At 43.0% G+C, this 20,810-nt stretch overlaps 2 protein-coding genes across 3 annotated transcripts; one reads left to right on the top strand and one right to left on the bottom strand.

Annotated features, from left to right (window-relative positions):
* Positions 1-473: 473 nt before the first annotated feature.
* Positions 474-3,494, bottom strand: fbxo48 (F-box protein 48). 2 transcript variants are annotated; one of them, XM_030411702.1, is made up of 3 exons: positions 3,374-3,494; positions 2,035-2,362; positions 474-918 (listed from the first exon to the last, which is right to left on the bottom strand). In XM_030411702.1, exons 2-3 carry the CDS (start codon positions 2,332-2,334, stop codon positions 757-759), a joined length of 462 nt encoding a protein of 153 aa, XP_030267562.1. In that variant the 5' UTR covers positions 2,335-2,362; positions 3,374-3,494; the 3' UTR covers positions 474-756. The 2 variants fall into 2 exon arrangements, with proteins under 2 accessions (XP_030267562.1, XP_030267572.1); XM_030411712.1 differs by having other exon boundaries at positions 2,035-2,359; positions 3,374-3,487.
* A 68-nt stretch (positions 3,495-3,562) lies between these two features.
* aplf (aprataxin and PNKP like factor) lies at positions 3,563-20,083 on the top strand. Its single transcript, XM_030425575.1, has 11 exons — positions 3,563-4,066; positions 4,291-4,425; positions 5,868-5,939; positions 8,945-9,108; positions 9,653-9,827; positions 11,013-11,148; positions 14,311-14,459; positions 15,024-15,322; positions 16,117-16,245; positions 17,044-17,090; positions 18,768-20,083. The coding sequence occupies exons 2-11, from the start codon at positions 4,333-4,335 to the stop codon at positions 18,968-18,970; spliced, it is 1,467 nt and encodes a 488-aa protein (XP_030281435.1). The 5' UTR covers positions 3,563-4,066; positions 4,291-4,332; the 3' UTR covers positions 18,971-20,083.
* Positions 20,084-20,810: the final 727 nt, after the last annotated feature.

Raw genomic sequence — 20,810 nt, 5'->3', positions numbered from 1 at the left:
TGACCCTAAAGGACAACACAACCTCATACTGTTATACTTTGTTTACATGTGGCGGACCCTGCCACCCTTTTCCTCTGACATCAGCTTGTTTATACACTTTTGGATAATACTTTCTATTATTACCTCATTAATATTGTAAATATTAAAATTCTGAGCTTGATTTTTTTCTCTAAGTATACATGATGCTCCCTTTAGTTATTATTAATATTATCTTTTATTGATCCTGACCTTCAGTTAAAGATCAGATCTGATAATAATAATTTACTTTAACTGTAAACACTTAAATGCGTTTATTGCTACAACATTACTTCTGAGAGAACATTTAATATCAGATACTTTAAGACTTTTACTCAACTACTATTCATATGGGAGACATACTTCAGGAATGAGTTTTGAACACTTGTTACAGCCCTGAATGTAATCGAACACTCCAGCATCTGTGGATATTTCATCCATAATCCTGTGAGACCGCCTTACACTCTTCAACACAACATGGTTTATTGCATCTCAGCCATATTTACATCACGATTAATTTCAGCCATTAATCATCGTCATTTGTTTCATTTCTGGTTCTCCATGGTTCTTTTTTTCTTAAAAAAAGCAATACAAAAAAATGTCTGTACAATTGTTTGTGTGTATTGGTATAAAAAACACAATTATAAAAGATATATTAGAGTTAAAAATCAAACACTCTGAGGTGATCGAGGTGCTTTAAGTAAAGTCCTGTATGTGGCAGCAAACATTGCCATCAGTCAGTCATCTGTCCAGCTCGGCCTGCAGGATCTCTCCCCACGTCTCGACGTCCAGCGGCGTCATCTTCCTGCCGATCAGCTCGTCCGCTGACCTCACGTGGCTGTAACGTCCTCTCAGCCAGTCTCTCTTCAGCCGGCTGCGAGTGTAGTTCCTCACCAGGGTGACCTGCACGCAGCAAACACAGCAGAAGTATTAAAGCACCTTAAACCGTCTTCTCAGTCAGTCCAACAGCCTCTACGCGTCCCGTCTAACACCTCAGACCTTTAACCTCTAAAATCTCTTAATCGCCTCTGAGCTCATCTGAAGCTTCAGTGTGTCCGTGCAGGTCAACATCCTCAACAGAACACCTGACAGTGTGACATCACCTGGAAACAGCACGATCACGTATTCTGTCTCGACAAAGTGACGACAAAGTACCTTCAGCTTCAGTCCAGCTGTTGGTGACGGGTCGTTGGAAGCTGGATTAATAATTTCCTTTTGCCAGGGAGGTTCTGCTTGTTGGTTTGTCACAAAAACTACTGAACAGGTTTCTACTAAACATGGACAGTTGATGTGTCTCAGCCCAGAATAGAGCCCAGTCAAGTACATGCATACACTTTCTTTAAGGTTGTGAGGTTTTCATTCATTTCTCAGGAAAATCAGGCGTATTTACGTGGCTGGTATCAATCTGATGCAGATCTGGTGAGTTTAAATCACGGTGAAGCAGTTTCACCGGGCCATAATACCTTGGTGCAGGTATCTGCACAAAATATATTACACGGATACTCTACATTTGTATTACACTGTGTTTAGAGTATGTATTTTCATCGTATGTTCTTACTGTTTTCCTGTATTTTCATAGATTTGTATGAGCTTTTTGTGTTGGTTTAACTCCTGGGGCTGAATGATGTGACCTTAAAATAATACCACCATGTTTTAAAGCTATACTGTGATGTACAATAGATACTTTGATATTTTGAAAATCTCCTCAGAGGCACTTCATTCATGTTAGGACTGGACGAGATTAATGTTGTTACAATTCTGTTGAGATGACTGACGGTTCTTTCACTGTAATTATCAGTGATGTGGATATAATGACCAGTGAGTAAAGGTAAGTATTGGAGAATAAAATTACTGTAACACAGCCTGTTAAACCAGGAAAAGACAAGATTTATCTAGATTTATTTAATCTAAGACAGCATATAATCTAATATCATGTTGACGATATATATCTTATATTTACAGCCCCGCTCTAACAGCTTCCCTCTTCTCCTCTGTTTTCCTGCCGATGCGTCGACCCACCTTCCAGGACAGGCCGTCTCCTCTGTCGCTGTCGACCTCCCTCTGACAGACGGCTCTGACGGGCAGACACTGCCTCCTCCACAGCTGCTCGTTCTCTTCGATGATGTGATGCCACAGCTTGCAGGTCCGCGAGGCGCTGCACAGACTCTCTGCATCCAGCTCGCTGAAGATCTTCACGCTCATCTCTGGCGGCAGCGCCTCTGCAAAGTTCTGAGGGGTTCTGTCACGGCTGGAAATCAGGGTGGGTCGTCTTCCACAGAGGAGAAACACGGGCGAGGTCCTCGTGAAGTCATGCTGCATAATAACTCCAACAGTTGGACACAGCCTGCTAACAGAAGGATTCAGAGCAAAGAGAAAGTGAAACAAACTGCAGATCATTGTTTCAGTTTTTCTGTGGCTAATATTGGGTAAGAATTAAAATAAATCAATATAAGAAGTGCTGTAAATGATTTTAAAACATTTCTAAATGAAAAGTCTCATATTTTGTATTTTGCAGAGAAGCAAACTGTACATTTTCACCAATATGAGAGTGTTTTGATTGAATTTTTTCTGCTTTTTTGCAGAATATATTTCTTTCTGATATGTTTTCCTGCCATCACAGCGATGGTTTGTTGTGATCTGGCCTTCTGCTCAGTTACAAAAGCACCTTAACTGTAAAACACCCTGTAAGTTACCCAGCAACAACACACTATATTTGTCACACTGACCCTCGTTGTTCATGTCTATCTGTGTATTAATCCAACAAACTCTTAACAGGCACACGAGACAGTTGTTCCTCACTCAAGTCAAATATAATTAAAAGATGTATAATAATTTTGCAGATATCATTAAATAATCTTGTATCAGAGCTGATAATGACAGTTACTGAAGCCATATCTCTCTCAGACATCCTGTATTTCATGTTTCCCTCACAAGTCTGAATGTCTGGTGTCTCATTACTTTATCTACAACATGAAGTGTCACACTGACACTTCCACTTTTTATTTATACGCCATCATGAAGCACAAAACCACCACAATCACTTAATATTCGTATTGTTTGTTTTCCTGTGGAGTCTGTAGATGAACAGAATCTTCACTTTTTGCTCCAAACTGTGACTCTGACAGTAAAAACAACAGATTTCTACAGTCACGCTCAGCTGCACGAGTCTCTCCTCCGCCCGGCTAGCAGCTACTCGGCTAGCTAGCTAGCTAACATCGACTGAGGCACCCTGCGGCCATTTCGCAATTTTCAGTCCAAATACCTTTTTTAAAACACAGGAGGAAGCGGGTGGAAAATGTCTGCCGGTGTATGTAAGAATAAAGACGATGTTATGTGGTTTAAATGGCGTGTTTCTTACCGGCAGTGGTGACTTGTGTCTTTCTGACAGCTGACTGTTTAAATGTCTCAACGGCTGTTGACACACAGACACTCGTCATCGTGTTTTCAGAACGTGCGCATGCGTACAAGGGTCCCACGCCCATTCCCCAGTCAAAACAAAACATTCCATTTGTAGTGTTTCAGTTTCTCCGTCGGACATTTCGCTAAAAGTCCCGTCTCACTAGTCTGTTACAGATAAATGTGCTAACCTTATGAAATGTATATTTCTGGATAATTTGCGGTGCCTTTCAGTTCGGCGAATGGTTTAAATATCCACACAATAATAGTCTACAAGCGAGGTGATAACGGTGAACCACATCAAAAACTTCAATTTTTTTTTTAGCATTTTGATCAAATGGAGTCGCGCATTGTGTATTTCACCTGTGCCGAATTAAAGAGTGGTGTCTTCTTATTAACAAACCATCTCGAGATTTTTTTTCTAGAGGTACAAATAATCACGATAAACACGAACATTTTAAATTGAGAAAATTCAAGATGGAATTCGGTGAATGTGTGGGCGGAAGTCTATCGAGCAGCGCCAGATGTACACTGCGCATGCTCCTCTGCAACCCGGAAGTTTTGAATCGTGTGGCTGACAGAGTTGTTCTGCGTCCCGTCGGTCAGAGTTTCTCACCTGGGAGACAAAAACTGGTCCAGTTCAGCACAACAGCAGGTGAGCAGAGTTAAAGTTAACTTCCTCAGGACTCGTTGTGACCATAGATATAAAACTATATGTTTTAAGGTCTTAGCTGAACTTTGGTTTCTGTTTAAAGCAGACTAGCTAACTGCTGCCCTCACACAACTGAATCAAACACAACATAACTTCAGTCCGGACATCATTTAATATATCTAATAATCCTCACTGAGCCGAATATGTCGTGATGTGTTGTCTTCCAGTGTCCCGGTGTGAGGCTCCCTCCAGTCCCGCATTCTGAGCAGATGTCCGGGTTCGACCTCGTCCCGGTGGACGGCGGGGATCCGATCCACCTGCCGCCGGGGGAGACGGTGCTGGGCCGGGGCCCCCTGCTGGGAGTGAGTCCTCCTCATTCAGTTTAGTTTAATACAAGCAGAACTCTTAATTATTTACTACACTAGATAAGTTGTAAATTAGAATCAGACCGATATATCAGTCGACTGATATTATCAGGTGATATCAGATATATTGGTATCGATATTAGTGTTTTTATGTATCTTTTCTCAGTGAACTACATGGTCTCACTCAACACACGCCATCAACACCAACTGGTGTTGATGGCGTGTGTTGAGTGAGACCATGTAGTTCACTGAGCGCTTTAACACAAAATGATCATTTACATTATTTATAACAAACTTTCTTTACTTGAAAACTAATTTTATTTAAGTGACAAACATCATACGTGTGATTCATGACACAATTCAACCTGGTATTCTTCTGTTCCTGTTGAATACTGCACAAGAATTATTGTGTCCTTAATATCCATGTGGTCCAGTGGCAGGGCCGTGACTTCAGTTCTGTGTGTTGTCTTGAATGCCCCAATTTAAAAAAAAACAAAACAAACAGATTATAATAAAGACAAAGATGCTTGTCATTGGATCTCCAAGAAGTGACCTGCTGCAGTGCACTGGCGTCTTTCTGGATATTAAAGTTTATTCTTATATTGTAAAATATTCTGCCTCGGTTACGTGTCTTTGTCACGAGTGTTTGCCGTCATATGTGTTGAGACGTCAGAAGTCCCTGGACGTTTATCCGTTCACACTGTGCAGAAACAGCCACATCAGAAGAAATGTGAGACGATAGGAGCGTCTTGATTATTATATCTGATTATCAATCTGTAATCTGTTGCACTGATACATCAGGAATAATCTCTATAATATCTCATGATTGTTGTGTTATGCACGTCACATATACATCCATTAAAGACGAGCTCCTCCAGATAAACCTGAGGAACGTCTGAGTGTTAACTGAGCTGCAGCTCCTCCACTGAACCACTGGAGGACGCTGTCACACTGATAACATGCAGGCAGCCCGACTGGAGGGTTGTAAAATGTGTACAGAGTTTGTTGTGTTCAGCTAAAATAAATCGTTTATTTATCTGTTTTAAACCAGACACAAAACAAATCGGCTGGAAATGAACAATATGAAAATCCAGGTGATCTGTGCAGTTTGACCTGTTATAGTTTATGACTCCAGGAAACTCATCCCCAGAATTAGTTTTTAGGGGACCGAGAATATCCACAGCGAACATCATCGTCCACCATCCATTATTTAGTAACCTCTGTTTTTTAGATCCTTCTGTGATCCTGTGATGGAAAAAATGCTGGTAAAGTTGGAACAACTGAGGCACAAGAGGAAATGAGTCTGTGTATGTCCACAGCAAACTTCATGGGAATCTGATCTGTGGGTGTCAAGATAGTGATCTGAATTTGAGCAACAAAGAAAAGAGCGACATGTATATTTTGTCCTGAAGCCCTTCTTCTGTTTTGTCTTGTCTCAGGTCAGTGATAAGAGAGTGTCCCGACATCACGGGCTGCTGGAGAACCTGGACGGACAGCTGCGACTCAAACCGGTACAGACAGATTTACACATCCACACCCGACATCTGCTGTTTCCAAAACTCACTGTCAGCTTTTAAATCTGGAATCTGTAACTCTTCTGGTTTAAAACATCTGCAGTCTGTTGCTGATACTCGAGTACAATATATGACAATAATCCAGCAGAGAATAGATACAAGCATGTAAGACTTTTTGTAAATCCTCCAGTCATTTTGAGATTTTCTTGAGCTGGAATAAACCTGATTTTAACATCTTTGACTCAGATTTGCAACAAACATTATGAAGTTAATATTCCTGACAGCCTGCTTGATATTCTTTGACAGCCCGCGCAGAGTAGCAGGTGTGGATCTGATGGATCTGATGGAAATGTCAAACAAATCGTGAAAAATATTCATCAGCGTGTCCTGGAGCTCAGAGTGACGTCTTCAGATCGCCTCTTTTGTTCGACCAACTTCCAATTAATTTTCTTCTGATCAAATTTCCGATTGTGAATCTCCACTGAGACAAACTGCAAACAGTCTGCAGAGGCTGATTACAACCCAGGTTTACACTTGACAGCCACCAACAGCACCGGGACAAAACCTGAGTGATTCATTAATTGATTCTCTGATGGAGACGTGGGAGCAGAATTAAATGATGGCAGTCGGATTGAATCACACATCAGCCGTCGGAGTTTAGAGGCCGGTGACGGACAGAACAGCAGGTGGAGGTGACGTTTATCTGGAACCAATTAAAACACAGGCAGTGCCGTTATTCTGTATTACATTGTGACATCAATATTTATGTCTATTACCAGTTTAAGTAAATCTGCAAAGTCTAATTAAGACGAGTCACACAAACCTTTTTAGCAAATTTGCATTTACTGTCGAAACTTTTGGTTTTTAAAACAAAACGCTGCAGCATAGAGTGATGGCGTGTTTTTGTAGCTAGCTGCAGTTAGCATCTCTCTGGTTCCTCTGTGGGATCACTGAACTGGGTTCTGACCCGTCCAGGTTCTGTTGATCCAGATAATCTCCACAGATGAACTCCACTCTGTGATGTGTGAAGCTAAATTAACTGTGTAGCAGTAAGAAGCTAATGCTAGGCTACAAACAGACGACATCACGGTCACATGACTGAAACGTCTCCACCACTAAGAGTCTTACTGCACAGTTACTATCCAGGTTTTCTCTAAACTGATCAATGTACAAGTTGTAAAGTCAGAGTTAGAACAGTGTGTAACTAAAGTGGCCTGTAAAGACGGACTAGTGAGTAGATGAGTCTCCGTGTTCGCTGTGAGGACGTTTAATGTCCCCGACAACCTCTGTAGTCTCATTCAGACACTCGTTAGCAACCGCTAACTGTTGTTAACACATGAAGAGCTTCAGGATTAAACTGTGATGATTTGATATGTTCAGCCTGTAACCACAAACCTTATTTCACACATTTTAACTGAGAACACGTCAACGGACATGCTAACATGCTAACTGGTTTCCAGCTACAGACTACACCACTCTATTGACATCAAGAGAAACTGGATCAATGGCTGTCATTGATCTGTGAAAGGTGTTCATTTAGTTTCTGTGCTGTCAAACAGTCGTGACCTTTCACAATAAATACAGTCATTACGCAGATCTGTATTCGTCCTGAGGGGAGGCTCAGCAGCAGAGGTCAGATGGAGGTCTGTGAGAACGATTACACTGTTAAAGACATAAATCACACTGACCTCACTTAATTACCATTTGTGCTCAATTGACTTGAAGGGCTGTTTGTGCATGATTGCTTTTCAAAGCAGAAAAATAACGAACGCTTCATCCATTGGTTTAACGATGATGTGGTGATGTGGTGTCACACTGGAAACAACCTCAAACAGATTGTCTCCACAGAGCCCGAGGCTCTGGACCAACATCGACCTGTTAACCTTCGTACCTGCGTCATAAAACAGAGAAAATACAAATCTGTCCAGTTTTCTGTCAGCTTCTCGCCGCAGGGCTGCGAGCGGCATCGAAAATCACACCAGACTCCGGACGATTACTCCTGATGAAAAATCATCCCCGACCCATTTAACAGAGGTGGTTTGGAGGAGAACCTGATCAGAGGGAAATGATCTAACAGCCCGACCCGCTGTGTGAATACAGCGATCCTGCAGGTTCAGTGTGTTTCACGCTGTGAGAGGAGTCTCACAAACCTCCCTGAAGTCTGTCAGACTGAAGCAGTGCTGCAATATAAAGACAAACAACATCTACTCTGAAGCTCTGCGTGTTTCTAGGTTTCATATTGTTTTCCATCACAGTGGTTTTCTTGTTGAGAGTTGTACTCACATATTTGTGGATGTAAGAACTTACAAAGAGACGTGAAATACATCAGCGGTCAGTGGTCGAATAAAGATATAAACTATGAATGGAAAAATACATGGAAATAAAGAAAACAAACCACAAGCTGCCAAACAAAAGAGCTCCAAGCAACATTTAACAAAAACTCTTAAGGGTACTGACTAGAACGCGACCCAAACATGGTTTTGAAAGACTTTCACAGGATAAACTTATTGTCAGTGGGGTTAGAGTTAATCAATTTGCTGTAACAGTAAAACGTACCTCAAATTTGATGATTATAAACCGCCACAATCAACTTTATCTGTATTCAGATCTCCATAAAGAATATAGTTTTCATATTGGAACATATCAGCCAATAGGGAAGCATCTTGATTGGGCCTGAGAAAGGTTCTGTTGTGTTCTGGTAGCAACAACCTGCGCAGCAGAAGAAGCAGCAAGACATGGTGAGAATTTGAAGGTGGCTCCAAAACTATAGAAGGCAGCATAACCGCTAACTTCTGCTCAGTGTACTCTCTGCTGTAGCGACTAGCTGCTGTTACCAAGATAGCTCAGTTAGCAGTGGAGCTAATTGGTCTTATTACCTGACGGCAGACTGCATGGGCTGCAAACTTGGATCACAGTGAGAGTGAACTAAAAACATCATCACAGAAAAATGAAAGCCAAACTGGAGTTAACTGTTTTTCCTCTGTGTTGATTTATCTCCTCAGACACACCTGAACCCGTGCTTTTTTCAGTCGTCTCCGGCCGACGACCCTCGACCTCTGCAGAAAGATTCCTGGTGTCCTCTTCATCATGGAGATTTGTTCTCTCTGCTGCCGGGGCAGTTTGTCTACAAGGTGGTGGCCGTGGGCGGAGAAGACGGCACTCCCAGGTACTTAGACGTCAAGAAAATTGCTCCTTTTCATGTTGATAATGTGTCAAGAGCAAGACATGAATCTATGAATCCATCATCCAGCACCAGACGACTCTGAATAATTAGATAAACAGAAGAGGCTGCTCTCCACCGTTTAATTAAACTCTATCTTTTATCTCTACAAAGCAGACAGCGTGGGGTTGAGTGTTATCTGTTAACGCAATTAAAGACAGAACCGGGGGAGAAGGTTGTTTTACGTGGTCTCTGGGTTTGCTTATCTTTTATCTGAGTTTCCGCTCCGCTGTTGTTCTGATGCGAGCTCTGTGTTTGAAGTTCAGATCAAACAGACAGGAGAGGACTCTCGAGTAATGCTGCCACTGTTCAAACCAGCCGACGCTCATGTAAAATTCATGCTGAAAACTCCAACCTGCATCAGAGCAGCAGCGATAAACTTTCACAAGTTTTGGATCTCTGACACTTTTCTCATAATCATGTCTTCTAAGAAAATTCTCCACTAATCGTCGAGGCTCACTGTCATTGTGTCAAATACCAACTCTTGTAGAAACAGTCAGATGTTTGAAGAAGAAGAAGAGCTTCCAGTTTCTCCCAAGCCTGAAGTGGACCCACCCTCTCCTGCTGGACTGGACCGTGGACAGACTCCCCCTCATGAGGAGGCCACACCAGCAGCTGTGTCGAAGCAGGAGGAGGCCGACAGTCCTGACAGAACTTTAAACAAGGTTTAAAAACTCACAACAGAATCTTTTCAGCACCGATCTGACCCGTGAGCTGGTCGTCCTATCGTGACGATGTCTTTGGAGGTAGAGGCGGAGCTTGTGTTGACCATCAGACATTTTGGATTATCCCTTGTGCGATATCTTTCCCTTCAGCATCCCTTTTTCACTGTTAAACATTGAATATTTACTTGTATAATTACTCATATTTTAGCGCAGACTCTTAATCTGATACACTCTTGCTTCACTGTTAAAGTTGCTGCTTTACACTCATAGATTTTTAGTAGAACTTAAATTACTGAAATTAAAGATGGTGCCGATTCAGTTCAATGAGAATTGCTCACCTGGCACATACCTGAAAGGTTTCCAGCTGAATATGGAGTAGATTCTCCTGCTGGCACTGCCCCCAAGATTTTTGAACCCATTTTTTCTGACTTGAGGAAAGTTTCACAAATATAAAACCTCCAATTTCTCACTGCAATGCTGCGAGTGGCCACTGAGGTGAAACTGGTCGTAAGGCGGAGTGAAGCTGCTGTATCCAGGTCTAAATGACACTTTCATGATTACGCTATTAATACAAACTTTTATTTTCAAATTTAAATTCAAAGCCCTCCAACATCTAGGTGGACAGAAACTGCTTCACTTCTTAACCAGGCTTTTATTGTGAAATATTTCCAGGAACGTGCTGCATGTTCCTGTGGCGCTAATAATGGAGCTACTGCCATGTTGTTGCACTGGTAACTTGACTTATTAAAGGCTGAGAGGGAGGAGACTCCATTTCTCAGTCTGAATCAGTCGTTGCTGTCAGCATCTCCCCCCTCTACCAAAAAAAAGAATTCAAATGTCAACAATGAAGCTTTAAAACTTTGAAGCATTCGGGTCCAATTGAAATCAGTGTCAGTTTTTTTGATACCACATGTTTAAGTCCACCAAAAGAACCACGTCTATCATAAAACTGGTCTACAATCAGATTTTCAACTTGTGACTGCTCAGATATCAACATTATTTTGAAAGTGTCGGTTTGTCTTCAGTGATGTTTCTGCAGGCTGTTGATGACAAGATGGAAACATTTATCTTTCTATAGGACTGTTACCAAATGTTTGTTTTTTACACTGATGTTGTGTTGAAGTTTAAAACTCTGACATCATGCCCACTGACGGGACACTGAAGAGGCTGCTCTGTCTCCTGTAGGGAAACTCTGCACAACCAAAAGAGGCGGGGCATCACCGGAGTGACGTCACGCCGCCTGCACCAAAGAGAAGAGTTTTACCCGCCTGGATGACGGCGGCTGTCGCAGCTCCACGAGGTTCCTCCTCCAGCCCGAAAGGTGCCATGTTCATGTTTGTCCAACTGGACTTCAGTGCAGCAGATGTGGATTTATTGTGTTTTCATCAGTCTGTTCACATTTTAACCTGAATCTGATCTGTCTTTACATCACAACACCAAAGTCATGAGTGTCTCCCTATAAAAGAACCTTTTAAGAGAAGATTTAAAAGCTGCTAAAGATGTTGCCAAGACGACTCTTTGTAACAGAAGGACAGAATTATCTGTGGTGCTGATATGAGACTGTTTCTAAAGCAGGCGTCCTCGCAGCACTAATCCACCAAGTGTCTGGTGGAGGAACGAGTCTGTTCTCAGGTGACACTGCAGATGTTTGTTGACTTTAAACAGCGACTGAACCCGACTGACCCGGTCTGAGAGCTTCAGTATTCAATAGGTTGAATAGATTCACTGCCGTCAGTGTTTCTCAGTGTGTCAGGATGTCCGTTGATTATTACAGTAGATGATGTGTGTGTGTGTCACTGCAGATTTAAACAGCTGCTGATCCACAGACTGCTGCTGCTGTCTAATATTTGCTCTGAAGGAAAGCAGACGGCTCTGTTCTGCTGGTTCTGACTGTATCACTGCTTCCATCCTCTCACATTAGAGCTGAGTTTAACTGGGCAGAGTGGACTGATGGAAAAGTTCCAGTTTCCTAAAGAGAAACTGAGGCTGTGATCTCTGTGATGCCACTCTCAGGAGAAGGAACCAGTCTAGACCTAAAGAACGACACAAGACTGGAACATAACACATGATGAACTGATTCTGGTGCTTTAAACTCTCTTCCTCCTGATGATATAAAGTCCTCCTCTCCTCCTCCTGATGATATAAAGTCCTCCTCTCCTCCTGATGATATAAAGTCCTCCTCTCCTCCTCCTGATGATATAAAGTCCTCCTCTCCTCCTCCTGATGATATAAAGTCCTCCTCTCCTCCTCCTGATGATATAAAGTCCTCCTCTCCTCCTGATGATATAAAGTCCTCCTCTCCTCCTCCTGATGATATAAAGTCCTCCTCTCCTCCTCCTGATGATATAAAGTCCTCCTCTCCTCCTGATGATATAAAGTCCTCCTCTCCTCCTCCCGAGGATATAAAGTCCTCCTCTCCTCCTCCTGAGGATATAAAGTCCTCCTCTCCTCCTCCTGAGGATATAAGTCCTCCTCTCCTCCTCCTGATGATATAAAGTCTTCCTCTCCTCCTCCTGATGATATAAAGTCCTCCTCTCCTCCTCCTGATGATATAAAGTCCTCCTCTCCTCCTCCTGAGGATATAAAGTCCTCCTCTCCTCCTCCTGATGATATAAAGCCCTCCTCTCCTCCTCCTGATGATATAAAGTCTTCCTCTCCTCCTCCTGATGATATAAAGTCCTCCTCTCCTCCTCCTGATGATATAAAGTCCTCCTCTCCTCCTCCTGATGATATAAAGTCCTCCTCTCCTCCTCCTGATATAAAGTCCTCCTCTCCTCCTGATGATATAAAGTCCTCCTCTCCTCCTCCTGATCATATAAAGTCCTCCTCTCCTCCTCCTGATGATATAAAGTCCTCCTCTCCTCCTCCTGATGATATAAAGTCCTCCTCTCCTCCTCCTGATGATATAAAGTCCTCCTCTCCTCCTCCTGATGATATAAAGTCCTCCTCTCCTCCTGATGATATAAAGTCCTCCTCTCCTCCTCCCGATGATATAAAGTCCTCCTCTCCTCCTCCTGATGATATAAAGTCCTCCTCTCCTCCTCCTGAGGATATAAAGTCCTCCTCTCCTCCTCCCGATGATATAAAGTCATCCTCTCCTCCTCCTGATGATATAAAGTCCTCCTCTCCTCCTCCTGATGATATAAAGTCCTCCTCTCCTCCTCCTGAGGATATAAAGTCCTCCTCTCCTCCTCCCGATGATATAAAGTCTTCCTCTCCTCCTCCTGATGATATAAAGTCCTCCTCTCCTCCTCCTGATGATATAAAGTCCTCCTCTCCTCCTCCTGAGGATATAAAGTCCTCCTCTCCTCCTCCTGATGATATAAAGTCCTCCTCTCCTCCTCCTGATGATATAAAGTCCTCCTCTCCTCCTCCTGATGATATAAAGTCCTCCTCTCCTCCTCCCGATGATATAAAGTCCTCCTCTCCTCCTCCTGATGATATAAAGTCCTCCTCTCCTCCTCCTGATGATATAAAGTCCTCCTCTCCTCCTGATGATATAAAGTCATCCTCTCCTCCTCCTGATGATATAAAGTCCTCCTCTCCTCCTGATGATATAAAGTCATCCTCTCCTCCTCCTGATGATATAAAGTCCTCCTCTCCTCCTCCTGATGATATAAAGTCCTCCTCTCCTCCTCCTGAGGATATAAAGTCCTCCTCTCCTCCTCCCGATGATATAAAGTCTTCCTCTCCTCCTCCTGATGATATAAAGTCCTCCTCTCCTCCTCCTGATGATATAAAGTCCTCCTCTCCTCCTCCTGAGGATATAAAGTCCTCCTCTCCTCCTCCTGATGATATAAAGTCCTCCTCTCCTCCTCCTGATGATATAAAGTCCTCCTCTCCTCCTCCTGATGATATAAAGTCCTCCTCTCCTCCTCCCGATGATATAAAGTCCTCCTCTCCTCCTCCTGATGATATAAAGTCCTCCTCTCCTCCTCCTGATATAAAGTCCTCCTCTCCTCCTGATCATATAAAGTCCTCCTCTCCTCCTCCTGATCATATAAAGTCCTCCTCTCCTCCTCCTGATGATATAAAGCCCTCCTCTCCTCCTCCTGATATAAAGTCCTCCTCTCCTCCTGATCATATAAAGTCCTCCTCTCCTCCTCCTGATGATATAAAGTCCTCCTCTCCTCCTCCTGATGATATAAAGTCCTCCTCTCCTCCTCCTGATGATATAAAGTCCTCCTCTCCTCCTCCTGATGATATAAAGTCCTCCTCTCCTCCTCCTGATGATATAAAGTCCTCCTCTCCTCCTCCTGATGATATAAAGTCCTCCTCTCCTCCTGATGATATAAGTCCTCCTCTCCTCCTCCTGATGATATAAAGTCCTCCTCTCCTCCTCCTGATGACATAAAAGACTCCCACACACGAGTCCTTGAAGAATCCTTGTCGTGCTCGTGTTTCTGTGAACTATCTATATTAACCTGTTTTATATTTTATTGTTATCGGACTCAAACATCAAATACTTCTCTTCCTGTTTCAGTTCAGTCTGCTGTAAAGGGAAGTAAACGGCCGGCGGCAGCGTCGACGAGCACCAAGCGAGCGGCCGGCAAACAGACCAAGACCTCTTCACCTGAGGAGGAGGAGGAGAGGAGGAGGAGAAGGAGGAGGAGAAGCCAAAGAAGAGGAGAAGGATGATCAGTGATGACGAAGACGCAGCTCCATCTAAAACGGTCAGTGTTGGAAAAAGTACTTCATATTTGAGTAAAAGTAAAGATGTTAAAATACACTTTGAGAGGAAAAGTAAATGATACCAATATTACATATATATTATAGTACATATATTATATATATATATTATATATTATCTATAGACCTGAGTCAACTGAATACCTGCCTGCTAGATTATCAGATCCAATATTCAGCATTTTCTCGATGATCAGAAGCATCGTTTCTCTTTTCTTTTTTAGCTGATCAGATAAATTAATTCATAAATCTGCTGCTTTAGCTTTGATGCAAGTTGCACTAGATGTAGTTTGTTTGTTTGTGTGTTTGGATACATGAAGATGGCTGTAAGAATAATAACTGTTCATCAGACGACAGCAGCTTCACTCCTGAATTTATCCTCGACACTCCATCATGAAAACAGTTAGAGTTTAATTACTTTTTCAAGCAGAACAAGTCAGAACCACCTCACTGAGTGTCTTCATCAAACTGAAGTGGACCTTTCTGTGTTTCTGTTGATTTAACCTCCAGGATGTTCCCTCAGTCCGGCTGCAGAGTAAATCCAGCAGGTGTGATGTCAGCGACGAGTCTGAGACGATGGAGGTGGACGAGGAGAGAAGCGGTGGAGAGTCATCTACAGCTGCCGCCGACACCTCGACACGGACGCATGAAGCCCGTCGACCTGAGACTGAGGACAAGAAGGCGAAAAACGGACGACAGACCACTAAACCAGCGGAATCTGTCGGGTTGAACGGCAGCTCCCCGTCCAGACCCGCTCCGTCCAAACCTCAACTCAGAACGCCGTGTCCGTACGGGAAGGACTGCTACAGGTACGTTCACCTCAGACTGAACTCCTTCAGAGTTAAATAAGAAAAGTTGGAGGATGATGAAGGAGGTTCTGTGAAGTTCTGCTGGAGGGCTTCTCCTTTGATGTGGCTCATTTTCCAACAAAGATGAGATGAAGTGAATTCGAATCGGGCTTCTCACAGCAGAGACATCACCGCTCTAATTAAAGACGAGGATCATTTCAGGAAAGTTAAAGTTTCTTTCTGGAGAGGAGAAGTTCATCACAACACAGTTCTTCACCTCTGAATCCCCCAAACTGACACAACATGTTAAAATACTGAGCAGTTTAAACTTAGATCAGAACATGTGAATGTAAGTTCAGGTATGTTTAAACCTGGTCCTGTACTGTAAGATCTGGTGTGTAAATGATTTATACTTAGGACAAGTTCTGGATCCGGTCCAGTAGATCTCCTCAGCTGCAACAGAAGTCTATGGGGAAACAGAACCTGTCAAAGCTGCGTCCACTAGAAGTGTGTCTACCAGAATGTCTCTTTAACATCCAGATCTGTGAAACATTTTAGCATTTTTATCTTCCAACTGTTTCTTCACAAAATGTTGTTATTCAGTTGCTGATATTAGCACCCTTCATTTAAGTGTAAGAAGATATTATTCTATATTATTATCATTATTATTATTATTATTATTATGATTATAAGAACAGTTGAGTCCGGTCCGGCTCCTGTGGTCTTGTGGTTTGGACCTTTAGATGCAGGGAACGTAGTGATGGAGCAGCAGCAGCCTGACGAACTCTCATCACCTCCATGTTTGTTGTTTCCAGGAAGAACCCGATCCACTTCCAGGAGTGCTGTCACCCGGGTGACACCGACTACGAGGACGAGGACGAGGAGGAGGAGGAGGAAGAGGAGGCAGACCGACCCGAGTGCCCCTACGGCACCGACTGCTACAGGTCAGACATCACAGCACGGCCATTATTGGCACCAGAGAGAGAACGGCATGATGGGAATCCAAATGATTACCAACAACTGATGACCTGAAGCAGAACATTAACAGCTGAAATATTTATTCTGGTAGTGAAGAGAGTTCTCAGGATGAACACACGTCACAGGAGACTTTAAATCAGTCAGTGATCAGTGGGATGTTCCTGGAGTTATTATTTTATCTGGATATTCATGGTCCTTTTTTTTAACCATCACAAATCTTCATCAGTCACAGTTACAGAAAGTCAAACACTCAGATATCAGATGAAACCTCTGCACACACACCTGGACAGTTTTAAAGATGTTCAGTGGTTCAATACTCAGGTAAACACCGAAGAGCTTTCTTTCACAATTCAAATCACAAAACATCAAGAGAACGAAGACTTTGACGTCTCCCGTCTGATGAGCAGATTGGTGAAACATTTACTCAGAGCGTTCATGGCGGCACTACGTTTGTTGTGGATATTCACGGTGATGAACTTTGATCATCGTAGTGACCAAAATCCTCAGGCTTGCACACGAGGTCTCTCCTGATCAGCAGGTAGATTTTCGTGACGTTCCTGCTGCTCAGAGGATGAACCTTTTAGATTTGAATAACCCCCGTGAGATTCCCTCTGCTGCCACCTTCAGTTGTTTGTCCTGCTTCAGACTGATTCTCTGGGGTGTTATAATACTGATAATAGTCTCCTGCATGACTGTTTATCAAACTTGTTCTTTAATCTTGTTTTGTGTTTTGTAACTAAACTCGTCTTTTTCTCCCCTCGCAGGAAAAATCCTCTTCACAGGAAAGAATTCAAACACACAAAGAAACCAGGTGGGCAGTTTTTATTTGTCTTGATGTTGAATTAATACTTTAAAGCTGTTTGTGAACCAGTGAAGCGGTTCTGCTCTCCACAAACATCATGCTGTTCTAAAATAAATATGTGGTCTTGATGACAGGAGACCAAAACTTCTTTAAGATGCAGGAAAAGCTCCAAACCGCAGGTCCATTACACACATTTAACACAACCACAAGGGTTTTAGTTACTGAACATTATTCACATGTGAAAATAACATTGTGACTTAAATCACTTCTGAAATTCTGTCAAGCTGCTGGACGTTACTTTAGCGAAGCTGCTGTCACATCAGTTCTGTCCGAGCTGGAGAAGACAGTGGACGTTCTCTCCTACTGATGATCTGATTGGTTAACGTTAGCTTGTGATGGACTGATGGATCGTCCAATCAGCTGCCAGGTTTATGTTTTTTAAAGTGTCCGACAGTTTCCAAACAGTTTCTGGATGGTTCTGTGTGAGAAACCGTCTGCTGCTTCAGGTTTCATCAGTCCGTCCTGATAGTTCTTACAGGATGATGTTATTGATTATGATTGATAAGCAAGAATAAAAATAAATTCTGTCTCTAAAAGCCAGCAGACCTACATCCACCTGAGGAGCACACACTCACACACACACACACACACCTGTCTCCATCCATAAACTCGTTCAGGACTATTGATTTCTTCGTCAGCAGCTTGTGTAACGTGATCTCGGGCCCCCTCGGGACGTCGGCACCGTCACCCTCCAACATTTTATGACGCACCTGCAACACGTGCGTTTCGACGTCTCGGCTGACGTTTAGTTGGCGCTTTCAACACGTGCGTTTCGACGTCTCGGCTGACGTTTAGTTGGCGCTTTCAACACGTGCGTTTCGACGTCCCGGCTGACGTTTAGTTGGCGCTTTGTGCTCGTCGACTCGACTCGAGCGGCGCTCATGCTGACGGGAAGACGACACCGTACGTGTCACTTTATAAACCAAACTGCCTCGACACAGGAAGAAGACATCAAGTTCATTTAATTCCACACTGATTCTCTGAAAACACAAATGACTAAAGAGAAGAAATGTGATTATTACATTAACCAGATTATGTTGTTCAGAGATTCAAACTAAATGATTGTCGTGGGCGAGCGAAGCTAGTGATCAAATCTGTCTTTAACTTTGTTTACTGTGTTGTTTTTTCTCTCTTCTGGCTAATAAATCGTCCTCAGACTCAGAGAAAACACAGCTGCCCTCAGCTGAAAAGATCCAGATGAACTTGTGAACAAGATACACAAGAAGCTCGAACATCTGGATTACTGACATTATCATGCAAACGCCGTTAAAAATCATGAATTCATGATTACAATTATGTTTTCAATGGAAAAAGAATATTTTATTCTGAACGTTTCTACGAGCTGTTAGAAAATGATGCATAAAAGTGTTTTTAAATGTTATTCTCTTATTTTTACGTGTATATATGCAAATGAGTCTCATGATTAATAATGCACTCATTTGCATAAATGTCCAGATCTTGAATAAACACCTACATGAGTGTTTTCTTTCACAAGACACAAGTCCTCTAAACATGAGAACACCGTGTCTCCAGGTGAAATGGTTTTGGTGAGTCACTTCTTGCAGAGCTGGTGATGTTTGAAGCGTCTCAGCATGTAAACCAGTTAACACTGTTTGTTGTCGACAGCCTCCACCAGACGTACCGCTCAGAAAAACACCCCCGCTAACGACGAAGACGAAGACGAATACGAGGACAGCTTCATCGATGACGACAGCGGGGACGCGGGCGATGACTCAGACTACGCCCCTCCTGACTCAGACGACAGCGGCAAGGAGGACATCAAAAGACTGCAGAAGGAGGCGAAGGCCTTTCTGAAGAAGAGGAAGTAGACGCGGCGTCCTGTCTGTCGCGGTCAGGCGGCTGTTTTTATGTGCACACGTCAGTTTAATGAGACTAAATCACCTGAAATCCTCCAGGACGGGTTGTAGCTTCTTCAGACTGAGCTCAGAACCGTCCTTCAGATAAATGATCTGTTCCAGATTCAAGCAGAAATGTTCACCACAGGTTGTGTCAGCTAAAATCTTAAAATCTTATCTTCCTACTTTAAGTTTTGAAATCTTTGTAATCTAACTGAAACATCAGTCAGCCCCCGCAGTCCTTCTGTCCAGAGGATGCTGCGTGTCACAGCTCTCCTCAGGTGAAGCAGAACTTCTTTAATATTTCTGATAATTCTGTTGTTGTCCTGGAAAAACAAACTGAACCAATCAGAACTCTCAAAGCCAGAATCAGAACCTGGGAGCCAGAAAAGCGCTCTGATTTTTTATTTTTTTTTGGTTTCGTCAGATCTCCTAACAGGAAGTGACGATCGGACACTTCAAAGTAAAACACCAGCAGCGCTCTGAGCTCTCGGCACCTTGGTGTCAGCGCCGCGGCCTCTCGTCTGTTTACTCACGACCTGTTTTAAAGATTTCTGAGACTGCTGGTGTGAGTGTGTGTGTGTGTGTGAGAGTGTGAGTGTGTGAGAGTGTGTGTGAAAAAGCTGTCAGGTGTATTTGCAGGTGTCGTCATGGCAACGTCAAACCCAACAACGGGCTGCTGATTGAACACAGGTGGCTCTGAGCGAAGCCTTGTGCAGCCGCAGATTCTAAAGAGGGTTAATGTGGCGCTGTCAGCAGCTCGGGCTGATTACAGAAGGAAAGAGAAAGCCAGTTTGTGTTTTTTGGGACGAAACAAGTAATCGTGTGTTTCTAAATCACTACATGTGTGTTAACACTCAGAACTGATCCGTCCAGAATGAAGCGGGAAATGAAAACTGATGGAAAATCTTTGTTCTTGTATTTTTTTTGTTTTGTTTAGATTTTATGTCGAATGAAGTCGCTTGTGTTCTGGTTTCAGATCGAGTCTGTCTGTGTAAATATGTGTGAGTCTCTCTGTTAATCTTCACTCTGTTTGTTGGACTGTTTTTTTCTTACGTTGTTTAAATAATATCTTTCTGATGAAAACGGAGCTCCCTGTCTTGATTTCATGGCCACCAAAACACAAAAAAACACTAAATATCACATTAATCTATTCATTCATCAGCTGATAAATCAAGTTTTTAATACATTTTATCTCCATGTAATTAATTCCTCCCTGGTTTTCTGACTTTGAAAAGGTGAAAAGCAAACACTGGCATCCTCAGACACGTCTTCCTGAAATTAACAGTCGATTCTGAACAGGTCAACAATTAAAATGCAATTAAAGAAAGCAGCGTTTTAAGTCATGATGGTCACCTGGATCACTCTCGTTTCAAGACACATCTGCATGAAACACACAGTGATGGACAATCAGCTGTTTGTGTGAAACCTGCTGAGCACTGACATCACACAACAAGAGTCACGTGACCCGCCGACTGGTGGAAGTATTTTTACTTCACTAAAATCTTGAGGTCGTCTGACACTTTCACTCCAGAGTCAAATATCGTATGTTTGCACCACGAGTCTGTGGAGACGTCTGCACCAACACAGATCCTATTTTCTGCCTGATTTACTTATACTCTCAGTATGTCGTGTTCAGGATGTTTCTGGTCAGTAACAACGTGAGGTTCTGACTCCAGAACGTAGCAGAATCTCTGTGTGTGTTTGACTGAGGGCGGTGCTGAGCTGCACACACAGAATAATCGTCCTCACGGTTCATGTGGGTTTAAACTGTATACAGTCGCTCCTGTCCAGCTGATCCAGAGTCTGGTTT

This window comes from Sparus aurata, chromosome 1, assembly GCF_900880675.1.
Source record: "Sparus aurata chromosome 1, fSpaAur1.1, whole genome shotgun sequence".
NCBI classification, from domain to species: Eukaryota; Metazoa; Chordata; class Actinopteri; order Spariformes; family Sparidae; genus Sparus; species Sparus aurata.
The sequence above is the reverse complement of the archived record's forward strand: the minus strand, read 5'-3'. Positions and strand labels throughout refer to the sequence as shown.

Coding starts and splice junctions, on each gene's coding strand:
- aplf (XM_030425575.1), top strand. CDS start 4,333: ATGTCCGGGTTCGACCTCGTCCCGGTGGACGGCGGGGATCCGATCCAC. Junction 15,323..16,116: donor TACGGGAAGGACTGCTACAG/GTACGTTCACCT, acceptor TGTTGTTTCCAG/GAAGAACCCGATCCACTTCC. Junction 16,246..17,043: donor TACGGCACCGACTGCTACAG/GTCAGACATCAC, acceptor CTCCCCTCGCAG/GAAAAATCCTCTTCACAGGA.
- fbxo48 (XM_030411702.1), bottom strand. CDS start 2,334: ATGCAGCATGACTTCACGAGGACCTCGCCCGTGTTTCTCCTCTGTGGA. Junction 919..2,034: donor GAGACGGCCTGTCCTGGAAG/GTGGGTCGACGC, acceptor TGCTGCGTGCAG/GTCACCCTGGTGAGGAACTA.